At 36.9% G+C, this 13338-nt stretch overlaps 2 protein-coding genes across 2 annotated transcripts; both read left to right on the forward strand.

Moving 5' to 3' along the window:
- The first annotated feature begins 86 nt into the window (after positions 1-86).
- On the forward strand, positions 87-1961 carry BNACNNG05440D (trihelix transcription factor ASR3). Its single transcript, XM_013896845.3, has 3 exons — positions 87-876; positions 962-1009; positions 1454-1961. The coding sequence occupies exons 1-3, from the start codon at positions 270-272 to the stop codon at positions 1750-1752; spliced, it is 954 nt and encodes a 317-aa protein (XP_013752299.1). The 5' UTR covers positions 87-269; the 3' UTR covers positions 1753-1961.
- A 3921-nt stretch (positions 1962-5882) lies between these two features.
- Positions 5883-10746, forward strand: LOC106451167 (RNA polymerase II C-terminal domain phosphatase-like 3). Its single transcript, XM_013893039.3, has 11 exons — positions 5883-6711; positions 6822-6957; positions 7058-7113; positions 7201-7261; positions 7346-9196; positions 9283-9429; positions 9510-9778; positions 9855-9966; positions 10047-10304; positions 10385-10431; positions 10518-10746. The coding sequence occupies exons 1-11, from the start codon at positions 6140-6142 to the stop codon at positions 10579-10581; spliced, it is 3573 nt and encodes a 1190-aa protein (XP_013748493.2). The 5' UTR covers positions 5883-6139; the 3' UTR covers positions 10582-10746.
- Positions 10747-13338: the final 2592 nt, after the last annotated feature.

Here is a 13338-nt window from a genome sequence, read left to right on the forward strand (position 1 = left end):
TTAAGCATGTGTTAAGGGCCGAGATTAAATAAAGAAGAAATTAAGGGTCAATATATCTACAGTTACCAAATTAAAAATAATATTATAGATTTTTATACATAAAAAGTCATTATCTCCACAAAACAAATCCTTCTCCTCCTTCATTAGCACTCTCTCCCTCGCCGCAAACGCCGTAACGGGGATGTTCTCGCCATAACGTCGTTGAATCTAAGCCCGTTTCTACACGTGCCATAACCAAAACGGGGTTTAAGTAATAACATCCCGTTTCGATGGCTCTGGAACCGTTGGGGCTGGGAGTGAACGTCGTTGACGGTGACGGTAACGTTAACGGCGGTGGGGAGAATAATAATACTACCACTACCCCGTCTAACGAAGGCGGAGATGACGGCGTCAAGACGGCGAGGCTGCCACGCTGGACGAGACAGGAGATTCTGGTGCTGATCCAAGGGAAGAGAGTGGCGGAGAACAGAGTCCGGCGAGGGAGGGCGGCGGGGATGGCGCTCGGGTCGGGTCAAATGGAGCCCAAGTGGGCGTCGGTGTCGTCTTACTGCAGGCTTCACGGCGTGAACCGAGGGCCGGTTCAGTGCCGGAAAAGGTGGAGCAATCTCGCCGGAGATTACAAGAAGATCAAGGAGTGGGAGTCTCAGGTTAAGGAGGAGGCGGAGTCGTATTGGGTGATGAGGAACGATGTTCGCCGTGAGAGGAAGCTTCCTGGTTTTTTCGATAAAGAGGTTTACGATATTGTAGACGGCGGCGTTGTTCCTCCGGCGAATCCGGTTCTTGCGCTTGGCTTGGCTCCGGCGTCGACGTCGGCGGAGGAGCCGGCGAGGAGTGTGGAGAAGTTGAGTTCCGCTTCGGCGCCTAAGTCACTTATAGGTAAAACTGAGATCAAACTCAAAACTTTACATGTTCATTATCGTGAAGTCTCAATTTAATAAAGTTCATTTTTTTTTTAATAAAGATGTTATAGACAAGGAGAAACAAGCAGCTTGTGAGGCAGCAGATCAAGGTTTGTGTTTTGTCTTTTTTTATATTCTAGCAAAAATTAGATTGCTCGTGCTTGGGTTCGAACCAGTTGACCTGGGAAGCCTCGAAAGGATATCTTGATAAAAATGTGTCAATTAGTGCTTTGCAAAGAACACCATGTAAATGTTTATCTCTCTGTGTTTCTCATTTCCATGCTTGCTCTGATCTATTACATAGTCTTAAACCTTGATCTACACGCTCTTATCTTAAACAAGTGCAAGAGCTCTAAAGTTTCTTTTGACTACGTACTTATGTAGGAGAATGGTTTCATATTGTAAAATAAATTACCTGTGATCTTGCTTGCTCTGGTCTATTTCTTTTGACTACGTACTTATATTAAGTTATTAACTATGATCTTTTTTGTTTATGTTGAAGGCTCTACATTATTTTGTTTTTTCACCTAAAAGTTTGATTTTTGTTATTGAAGGTGGAATGAAAGAGAAACATCCAGAAGCAGCAAACCCGGAAGCTGCATCGACATCTCAAGAAGAGAGAAAGCGTAAACGAACATCTAGTGGTGATGAAGAAGGAGAAGCAACAAAGAGCAGGCAGGACCAGTTGATAGAGATTCTAGAAAGAAACGGGCAGTTATTGGCGGCACAGCTTGAAGTTCAGAATACCAACTTAAAGCTAGACAGAGAGCAAAGAAAAGATCATGGTGATAACTTAGTCGCTGTTCTCAACAAGCTCGCAGATGCTGTTGCCAAAATCGCAGATAAGTTATAGATATAGTAATACATTATATATATGTACATTTCGTCGAATATTGGTTCAACTTTACTTCTCATTATTATTCTTCTCTCTCTTTTTTTTTTGTTTCTTATTTACCACCATTGTTGATTGAATATCGATGTGATGCCACCACAAGAGGCTCTATAGCAAATCTTATATCAACATGGAGAGTTATATAGTTTTAGACATCAGTTTTGTCTTCATTTTGCCCTTTTCACTGATTCAGACATCTTTAAAAAAAAAACTAATAAGAGATGGAGATTTATACTGTTTTAGGACATCAAATGTCTTTGTTCTGCCCTTTAGACGCTAATTCAGGCATGTTATATAAACATGGCGATTCATACAATTGTAGGACATCATCTGACTTTGTTTTACCTAGAGCTGGGACGGATCTAAAAAACCGAACGAAACCGATCCAAAGTATAGTATAAAACTGGACCAAGATTAGTCAGATACACCAACAGATCCAAAAGTTTAATTCCTGAACAGCTAGAACCAAACCCGATCCGAATATATGGAACATAATTATATACTTAAATATATTAGTTATTTTTGACTTAGTGTTACAAAAATATTCAAAATGACTGGAAGTATATAAAAAAAAAATCAGGATAACCAAAGAAAATGTGCGAAATAGCCAAAAATACTCAAAACATCGAAACTTTAAATATCTGCTAGTTCTTCGTCCAAATATCTAGACCGAACTAATTTCCATATTAGTTTTAATATTTTTGTCATATAATATTTAAATTTATATGTTATATTATCTTTATTTGTGAATTTTGAGAATTTAAGATATATTGGATTTTAATTTTTTATATTATTTAAATGTATTTTCCAAAATATGAAAGAAATCTACAAGGCTCTTAATCGAACCCAAACTAAAATTTATATATATCATAATAAAGCTTAAATTTTTAGTTCTAAAAACTCAAAACCCAATATCTAAATAGACTCAAATCGAATATCCGAACGTCCATTTATAGTTTTACCATTTTTGATTAACTCAAACATTTTGATGCCCAACATAGTTTATGACTTGTTGTGTTAAACATCAATTTGGTTTTTGTTAGTTATAAAATTTCATCGTTTTTATTTTGATAAGTGGATTACTATGTTTACTCTCTATATTCAAAGGAGATTTATTTATTAGATTATTTCCAATTTGTTTCTATATATTTTTTAAAATAAACGAACTTTATTATTTATGTGATTTATTCGAATGTATACATTTATAATAACTTTCTTATATTTTAGAAAATAGTTATATACTTTATATTTAATTTTGGAATTAAATTGTTAACACATAATATAACATATCTATATTATTAAAAGAGAAGTACACATTTTAAAATGCATTTACTTCATTAATTAAACTTCCTATTTTTTGTTTGTCTTTTTCAATTACATTAATGAAATATCCTTAAATGAATTTAAATTACCTATTTTATTTCTTGTCTTTTTAGTTACATTAATGAAATATCCTTAAATGAATTTAAACTACCTATTTTATTGATTGTCTTTTTCAGTTACATTAATGAAATATCTTTAAATGAATTTGGCCGAAATGTCATTTAATCAACAAAAAAAAACTCATAAGTTATATTTACGTGCATAATTTTAATAATGGAGATTTTTCAAAACGTGCATCATTAAAATGTTATCTAAAACTTGCAGCACTAATATATAATATACATCAATAAAACTAGATTTTAACCCACATAATCGTACGGGTATTATTTTTCAATTGATTAAATTTAAAAATTATTATTTATTCAAAAAATATTTAAGAATGGATATGTTTTTTAAAAATTATATGGTATTTGCTCCTATTGGTAGTATAAATTTAAACAAAATTTTAGCATAATATAACTCATTTGTCGTTTGCTAAATTTATGGCTTTTATTTATAATTTTTATTATTTAATTATAATATTTTCATTTTATATTTGAAAGATGAATGAATATTTCTTTCTAACAATATTTTTTGTATATATATATATTTTAAAAAATTCAATTTAAATTGTTATTATCATTGAATATAATTATTTTTGACATAATTTTAGTTTTTGTTTACATCAAAACCAATCATATTTTAGGATAATTATAATTTAAAATGTTAATTTTCAGATTTTTCAAAAAACGTCTAAAAATATTTTCAAAGGTTTTGTTATAATTGTGTTAAAAAAAATATATATATAGTTGCATTTCAAATAAAAAGGTAAATATATTTAAAAATATTAAAATATGTACAATTTAATATATTTTTTACGAAATGATTCAAATAAAAAAAATCACGCATGAAAGATATCATGATTTCTGTTAACTGGGCGGGTCATTGTTTATATGATATCGCACACGAAAGAAAAAATTATATTTTTACAATTTTCTAATTAACTCTATATATATACTTAATTTTTTATATGATATCACACATTCGTCAAAAATAGATAGTTTAAGATGCAAAAAATATTTATTTAATGAACATAATATGATCAAATATTAAAATAGATCATTTAATAAATTAAATAATCAAAAAACGAAAATTCATAACTGCGCTGGCGCGCGGGTCAGGGTATAGTTTGTTTTATAAGAGTTTCATTTGGATTTTATTTTGGTTTGTTTTATTAATAAACTTTACTAATTAGATTTGGGCTATTTTGACAATATTCGATAAAGCGGGCCGAAAGTAAATATTATGTATGGACCTTACTCAAAAGCCGATTAAGCCCAAACTATAACTGGTTAGTCCGGGAAGATAACATCCACATGTATAGATATCATTCTAACGACTTTTTAAAATTTTAAGTTACCTTTTTAAGATAAACATTCAATTTATACTAAAGCAGGATCCTATTGTCTTTTTTACCTTAGTCTACCATTTTTTTATTAACATTGCATGTTTCATTAAGAACAATCAAGTAATATTAATAACACATCTATATTGAGCCATTTTTTTTGGATCCAGCCCACTGTCCACTTCAGATCTCTCTTGGGTCATTTGGGCCGATTAAGAAATCAGATTCAATTCTCACATTTTTTTTCCTTTGGGCCATTGAGTCCAAGTTCAAATAATTTTTTTTCAACAATTCTTAACTATTTTTTTCTTAATATAATTTAATCATTCATAAAATAAAAATTGATTTTTCATTGAAAAATATAAATCTTTATTAAAAGTATATAATTATTTTTATTAAAAATATTAACCAGATAATAAAATTAATTTATCATAGTTTTACCAACTTAATTCATTAAAGAAATACAGTTTAATTTTTTAAACATAAATAGTCATTTAAAATGAAACACGATAAAAAAACATAAAAAGTTTAAGTCTTTTACAAAATAAAACACAAATATATGAAATATGACATTTACTAAATATTTGTCAATTGAAAAAAAAAAAGGAAAATAAACTCGTCAAAATCTAGTAAATGATTATTTTCTATGTTTTTCGATGTTCTTCATTACAATTAGATCGTCAACCGATCTTCGAAATCAAGAGATTGAAAGCTACATATGTTTTGCATGTTTCTCAAAACCTCAATTACATTTCCTCAGCCGATCAATGCATATATCATGTTTATATATCATCCAACTCAAAATCTCTTGGTAATCAAAACTAATGAAAAGTTAATCAGGCCAATAGTATATGAAGATTGAATTGAAACCGAATCCAACATACCACATTACTAACACACTGAAAAAGGGGATATCTGATAAAAGGGGATGTAAATCAAATTAGTTCCAATATTACGCGATATCCATTAATGCTAAAACTTTATTGATTAATTTCAGTGTCAAATCTGTGTAATAAAGGACAGAGTAACAAGCCTCATGATAGCCGCCGCAGCAGAACCACGAAAATAAGTGTACGAAAATTCTTTACTTGTAGGAGTAAAAAACATAACCGACTCACTTTCGAGTCAAAAACGTTGGATCGTGAGACATATAAATGGCAAAGGAAAAAACACATGATGTAGCAGCATCTTTCTTTCACTTACTCTCATACATACGTCGCGCTGACCTAGCTACGTTACTCGGATCGCTGACGTGTACGGTCTAGATTAAACTGAACATTTAACTAGATTCTCCTTCTTCGCTTATAATTAACAACTAATCTCTCTCTCTCTCTCTCTCCCCACTTGCGTCATTATATTTTATTTTTTCACAATAATCTCTCAAGCTCGTCGGCGTCGGGAGAAAAAAAAACAAAATCTCAAAATTGGATCTGGATTTGAAAAAAGAAAAAAAGCAAAGAGATTTGAAAATCTCCGATCGAGAATTTGAATTTGAAATTCTTAACTTGAAATCTCTGTTTCTTTTTGAATCAACGGATTAAAACCCTAATTTTCCGTTATTTGGGATCGAATTCGAATCGAATGGGGAACGACGATGATTTGATTGTGTTGGCTGCGGGTGTAGAGGACGGAGAGATCGCTGCTGCGTCGGGTAACGCTTCGATTGAAGTTAGGCAGAGTACGGTGGCTGATGGCGGAGACGTCGATGTTGGCGGTGTGACGGGAGGAGGAAGAGGAGGAGGATTTGACGGCAATTCTAGGGTTTGGACAATGCGTGATTTGATGACGAAGTATCCTGAGTACCGCGGATACGCGAACTCGGGTTTGTCGAATTTCGCTTGGGCGCAAGCTGTGCAGAACAAGCCGCTGAGTGAAGGTTTGGGGAAGGAGTATGAGACGAGAGAGGGTGGTGGTGGTGATAAGATTGTGATTGAAGACAGTGATGATGAGAAAGAGGAAGGAGAGTTGGAGGAAGGGGAGATTGATTTGGACTCTACGAGAGATGATGAGATGGAAACTGAATCTCTTGTTGTCTTGACAAGTGTTGCTGACGAATTGGAAGATGATAGGGTTCGGAAGGAGAGAGAGTTGGAGACCAAAGTGAAACTGATCCGTGATGTGTTGGAGAGTACGTCCTTGGTTCAAGCGCAGATGTAAGTCGTGAACGATGGGTCTCAGTTACTTGATGATGACGAAAAAAATAAAACCTTTTGGTTTAGTTTGATGGATTGAGTGATTGATTGTGTGTTTGTTTTTGTTTCAGAGCATTTGAAGGAGTGTGTTCTAGACTTTTGGGGGCTTTGGAGTCTTTGCGAGAGCTTGTTTCTGATAATGATGATTTTCCCAAGAGGGATACTTTAATGCAATTGTCGTTTGCTTCTCTTCAGACCATAAACTCCGTATGGCTGCTCAAGATCTGTCGGCTTGACTCTTGTACTTGAATGCTCTGTTGTCCTATGTCCGACATTCTTGATTCTAATCTCTTTATCATTTTTGCAGGTGTTTACCTCCATGAACAATATGTCCAAGGAGCTTAATAAGGATACTATGTCGAGGTTCTTTATAAAAAAAACTTATAATTGAACATGTGGGAATCGTTGGATTGCTAACTATTTTTTTTTTTTTTGGGAATTCTTGTGCAGATTGGTATCTCTGGTAAATGACCATTGTTCCAGGTTTCTCTCATCTAACCAGAGAATTGAGGTGTGTTCCTTTCGTCTTCACTAGTCTCAAACCTTGAGAAACGTGCCTTCATTCTTACATAAAGTATCTGTCTTGGTTTTGCAGATAGAGGCCATGAATCAAAACCTAAGACGCTCAGCTATTTCACTTAGCGCTGGAGCCAGTAGTGAGGAGAATGTTAACCGAATGACTCAGACAAGTAATGGTGACTTGTTTCCTGCAAAGAATCTGTCTACAGAAGGTACTCGTAGAGGAGCCTTCTACGCAAGGAGCAGGCTGCCTCTGCTAGACCTTCACATGGACCATGATGCAGACAGCCTTCCATCGCCCACAAGGGAAACAACACCAAGTTTACCCGTAAATGGTCGCCATATGATGGCTAGACCAGGTTTCCCCTTTGGTAAAGAGGGCCAAACGAGTGAAGTTGCCAAAGTCCATCATCCATATGAGAGTGAGGCCCTTAAAGCAGTTTCGAATTACCAGAAAAAATTTGGAGTTAATTCATTATTTAAAACGGATGACCTTCCAAGTCCAACACCGTCAGGAGAACCTAATGACGGCAATGGAGGCACTGGTGGCGAAGTTTCTAGCTCTGTTGTTGCCAGTAAAAAGCCGGGGACTCTCATGACTTATGGGCAAGACGTTCCTCTGCCCTCCACTTTTAGTTCTAGAAGCATGCCTGTTGTATCGAGCACTGTTCCACCACATCCTTTGTCCATTTATGGTATGTCTACACCAGCTGGTGCAACTCAAACAGTTCTTGCATCTGATCAGACAGTGAAACCTTCTGCAAAGAGTCGAGATCCAAGACTACGGCTTGCAAAACCTGATGGTGCCGCCAGTGTAACCATTAGTCCTAGAGTAGTGCCTTCTGCAGAATTGGTGAACCAAAGAAAGCAAAAAGCCACCAGTGAACTTTTTATTGATGGGCCTACATGGAAAAGAAAAAAGAGTGATAATGATGCGCAAAAGGCTACTAATATTGGTGGCTGGCTAGAGGATACAGAATCATCAGGGCACCCAAAACTGGAATCCAAGCCTAGGCTGATTGAGGCCGGAGTAACATCTATGAAAACAAGTGTTATGCCCACGAATGCTGTCACTGTGACTCCAAAAGTAACTACGGCAACTTCAACTGAAGCACTGTCATCTCTTTTTAAGGATTTTGCAGAAAATCCTACAATGATTATGAATATCCTTAAAATGGGACAAAAGCAAACGGTACCTGAAAAAGCTCCTCAGAAGCCAATGGATCCAAGAAGAGCAGCACAACTTCCTGGCTCTTCTTCCGTACCACCAGTGGTAGCTCCACCAGTTAGTATACCTGCATCGAATGCTTTACCTGCTAATTTTCCACAGCCAGGAGCGCCTAAGGACGAATCTGGAAGCATTCGCATGAAACCACGTGATCCTCGCCGAATCCTGCTTGGAAGTACTCTTCAAAGAACAGACTCTGTGGCAGAGAAACAGTCCAAACTAAATGACTCCTCCACTCTGAAGGGTAAGACAGAAGTGTTAGAAACACCTTCCCAGCTCGTTCCACGGCAGAGTATTAGCCTGAATGGTACCAGCAACATGAGAGTTTCTGGTGAACCTGTCAGAGGAAAGACACCTGACTTCACCAAAAATCTGAAAAATGTTGCTGATATGTCTGTCTTATCACAACAAGTTGGCAATCCATTAGCAACTACACATGCAGCAGACCTTAAGACAGACAAAGATCAGGAGGAGAGTGCGTCAGTTTCAGCAGCATCCGTAACGGCTGCAGCTGGTCCCACTCGTTCCATGAACAGTTGGGGAGATGTGGAACACCTGTTTGAAGGATATGATGACAAGCAGAGAGTAGCTATCCAAAAAGAGAGAACTCGAAGGTTAGAGGAACAGAAGAAAATGTTTGGATCAAAAAAGCTCTCTCTTGTCTTAGATTTAGACCACACCCTTCTCAACTCAGCTAAGGTTGGTTTGTTTGTTTGTTTATCTCCCACTCTAGTTTGCTTCCTTTTCTTACATTCTTTCTGAAGTTGGCCATTTCTCGTTTTTAGTTTCATGAGGTTGAAACCGCTCATGAGGCGATGTTGAGGAAGAAGGAAGAACAAGATCGTGACAAACCATATAGACATCTCTTTCGCTTCCCCCACATGGGAATGTGGACTAAACTGAGACCAGGGATTTGGAATTTTTTGGAGAAGGTGAGCCAGTGAACAATACTTCATTGCTGTTTAACTCTGTGTGCAAGACTTCGTTGTAACTTTTTAACTGTGAGCTTCAGGCTAGCAAGCTGTACGAGTTACATCTTTACACTATGGGCAACAAATTGTACGCTACAGAGATGGCCAAACTGCTTGATCCTGAAGGGGTTCTGTTTAATGGGCGAGTCATATCGAAAGGAGATGATGGAGATCCTCTTGATGGAGATGAAAGAGTACCCAAGAGCAAAGATTTAGAAGGAGTTATGGGCATGGAATCGTCTGTTGTGATCATAGACGACTCTGTGCGAGTGTGGCCTCATAACAAAATGAACTTAATAGTTGTTGAAAGGTATCATCTAACGCACTATGACTAACATGAGACCGTGACAGTTTACTTACTGCATAATATATGTCTCGTGTTGCAGATATACTTATTTTCCTTGCAGTAGACGGCAGTTTGGGCTTCTTGGTCCTTCTCTTCTTGAGGTAGATTTCGATGAGCGACCTGAGGAAGGCACATTGGCATCTACATTAGCGGTCTGCACTTATATGCACCTTGTTATGTTCTGTTATCAGTTTCAGGTCTTAGAGCATCATCACATGGTTTCACTGTGCAGGTTATTGAGAGAATACATAAAAACTTCTTCTCTCACACTTCACTAGACGAAGCAGATGTGAGGAATATTTTAGCTTCCGAGCAACGGAAGATCTTGGCTGGTTGTCGGATTGTGTTTAGTCGGATATTTCCAGTGGGTGAAGCCAACCCGCAGTTGCATCCCTTGTGGCAGACTGCTGAGCAGTTTGGTGCTGTCTGCACAACACAGGCTGATGAACATATCACTCATGTTGTCACAAACTCTCTCGGAACTGACAAGGTAAAGATAGCCTGCAATTTTTGTGATTAAAACTGTTGTTGGTCTATTTTGCAGATTCTGAATGTGTTTTGTTTAAGCAGGTGAATTGGGCACTAAGCAGGGGTAAATTTGTTGTTCATCCTGGCTGGTAAGAGTCCCTTTGTAAAAGATTTGTAAAACCGTAACTTGTCTTTTTCTTGTTTGGTAATAGTTTATCATGGTGTCCGAGTGCAGGGTGGAAGCATCAGCGTTTCTGTACCAGAGAGCAAACGAAAGCAATTTTGCCATCAAACCTTAAATACCAAAATGCATTTCCCGCCTGCTAAATATCGTCCCCCACCTTATGATCCAATTTGACATTTGTTATGGCCTGAAAACCCCAAAAGGTCATATCGGGTTTGATTAGGCAAAGCCCCGGTGGGTACATATGCATTCATTTGCCCCCAGAAAGTGGCAGATTTCATTAAAATGCCAAAAGTACTGGGGGCGAGGGGGGGGGCGAGGGGGGGGGGGTGGGGGGGGGGGGTGGGGGGGGGGTGGGGGAGGGTGAAGGGGTGAAGGGGAAATGATCAGTCTCTGGTTATAAAAATATTACACCAGAGAGGCCCAGTAGAAAGTGATGATGGGTCAGGATCATGTTCAATTTTGGTCCCTCTTCTGTTGAATGTTGTTGATTCATGACAGAGTCAGGTTCGCTTGTTGTGCTATGTTATGCACTTGTGGGAAGCAAACGTGGCAAAAGACAACGGACAATAAAATGCTTAGTTTAATGACTGAAAAGAACTTTGATTGAAATGATCATATGCCTTATTAATTCCCCAGAATTAAATGTGGTGGAGAAAGCAAATTCATTGAGACAAGTCAATCTCATTAAACTAGTGCTTGACCAAGTTACTCGTAATAGAACGCAAAAAGGGTAACTTTTAAGAACCTATAAAAAATTGGTGAAAATCATAAATATATGTGTATCAAGAAAATACCAATCTCTCTACCTTTACGCACAACTCCCGATTAGGTTAATGAGACAATATGGGGAATAAGCTCATCGACTAAGAAAATTGGTGAATCTTAAAAATACGTATATCTGTTATAAAATAACTTATGATTTTATAGTATTGAGAAATTTAAATAAGAGTAAAAATTTATACCCGTAGGAGAAGATAACAATGATAACAAGAGAAGATGTGTTATTAGAAGGAGAAAGAATGGTGTGTTACAAACGATCGAGACGATTGTTTATATAGAAATGAAAAAGTGAAGTTATTGTGCATGCATAGTGACAGTGGGCTCCACAACGTTTATAATGTCAAAATTTTCGGCCACAAATATTGACGTTTGATTCTTTTTACGTTTATAACACTCCCCCTTGGAGACCAGTGTCACTATCGCTTCTTGCTTAACGTCTATGTTGCCTCGTTAAAAACCTTTCTAGGAAAACCCAATGGGAAAAACCATAGGAAGGTAAAAAGAGTACAACTACATAAGCTCCCCCTCGAATGAGCAGTCACAGATCCTTCTGATGACGCATTCCAATGTTATGGACATGTTTTCTGAATACTGAAGTCGGAAGTGATTTTGTGAAGAGGTCAGCTGCATTGTCGCATGATTGGACATATCTTACTTCAATCTCTTTCTTCTTCACGAGCTCTTGAGTGTATGAGAAGAACTTTGGATGAATATGCTTCGTTCTATCGCTTTTGATATATCCGTCATTTGTTTGAGCAACACATGCTGCATTATCTTCATATAGAATAGTTGGCTCTATATTTTCGTCAATTCCACTGCTTGAACAGATGTGTCGGCTTATTGATCTTAGCCATACACATTCTCTACTTGCTTCATGGAGTGCAATGATCTCAGCGTGATTTGAAGAAGTAGCAACAAGTGTCTGCTTCTGAGAACGCCAAGATATGGCGGTGCCTCCAATTGTAAAAACATATCCTGTCTGGGATCGAGCTTTGTGTGGATCTGACAAATAACCTGCATCTTCAAAACCAACCATTTGACCTTTTGAACTTTTAGGATAAAACAAGCCTAAATCAATGGTCCCTTGGAGGTAACGAAAAACATGTTTGATCCCATTCCAATGTCTTCGGGTTGGAGATGAGCTGAATCTTGCCAAAAGATTCACAGCAAATGATATATCAGGCCATGTACAATTTGCAAGGTACATCAGCGCTCCAATTGCACTTAGATATGGTACTTCCGGACCAAGTATCTCTTCTTTCTCCTCAGGTGGTCGAAATGGATCACTTTCAATATTAAGTGACCTAACGACCATCGGGGTGCTAAGAGGAGTTGATTTATCCATGTTAAATCGTTTCAACACTCTTTTAGTGTATGTGGATTGATGCACAAATATACCATTTTGTGAATGTTCTATTTGTAGGCCAAGACAATACTGTGTCTGTCCAAGATCTTTCATCTCAAATTCTCCTTTGAGATAGTCTAATGCCTTTTGTATTTCCTTTTGAGTTCCGATAATGTTAAGATCATCAACATAAACCGTGATTATTACAAATCCGGATATTGTTTTCTTGATAAAAACACATGGGCATATAGGATCATTTACGTATCCTTCTTTTATTAGATGATCACTGAGACGATTATACCACATACGTCCAGATTGCTTTAACCCATATAATGATCTTTGCAATTTTATTGCACATAACTCTTTAGGTTTGGAACTTAATGCTTCTGGCATTTTAAATCCATCAGGAACTTTCATGTAGATATCAGTATCTAATGATCCATATAGATAAGCTGTAACAACATCCATGAGACGCATCTCTAGATTTTTATCAGCTGCTAGACTCATCAGGAATCTAAACGTGATTGCATCCATAACTGGAGAATACATTTCTTCATAATCGATTCCAGGTCTTTGAGAAAAACCTTGAGCCACTAGACGAGCTTTGTATCTCGTAACCTCATTTTTCTCATTTCGTTTTCGAACGAAAACCCATTTGTACCCAACTGGTCTCACATCTGCAGGTGTGAGCACAATAGATCCAAATACTTCTCGTTTATTAAGCGAATCAAGTTCAGCTTGTAT

Source organism: Brassica napus, chromosome C4 (genome assembly GCF_020379485.1).
Source record: "Brassica napus cultivar Da-Ae chromosome C4, Da-Ae, whole genome shotgun sequence".
In the NCBI taxonomy this organism is placed as follows: domain Eukaryota; kingdom Viridiplantae; phylum Streptophyta; class Magnoliopsida; order Brassicales; family Brassicaceae; genus Brassica; species Brassica napus.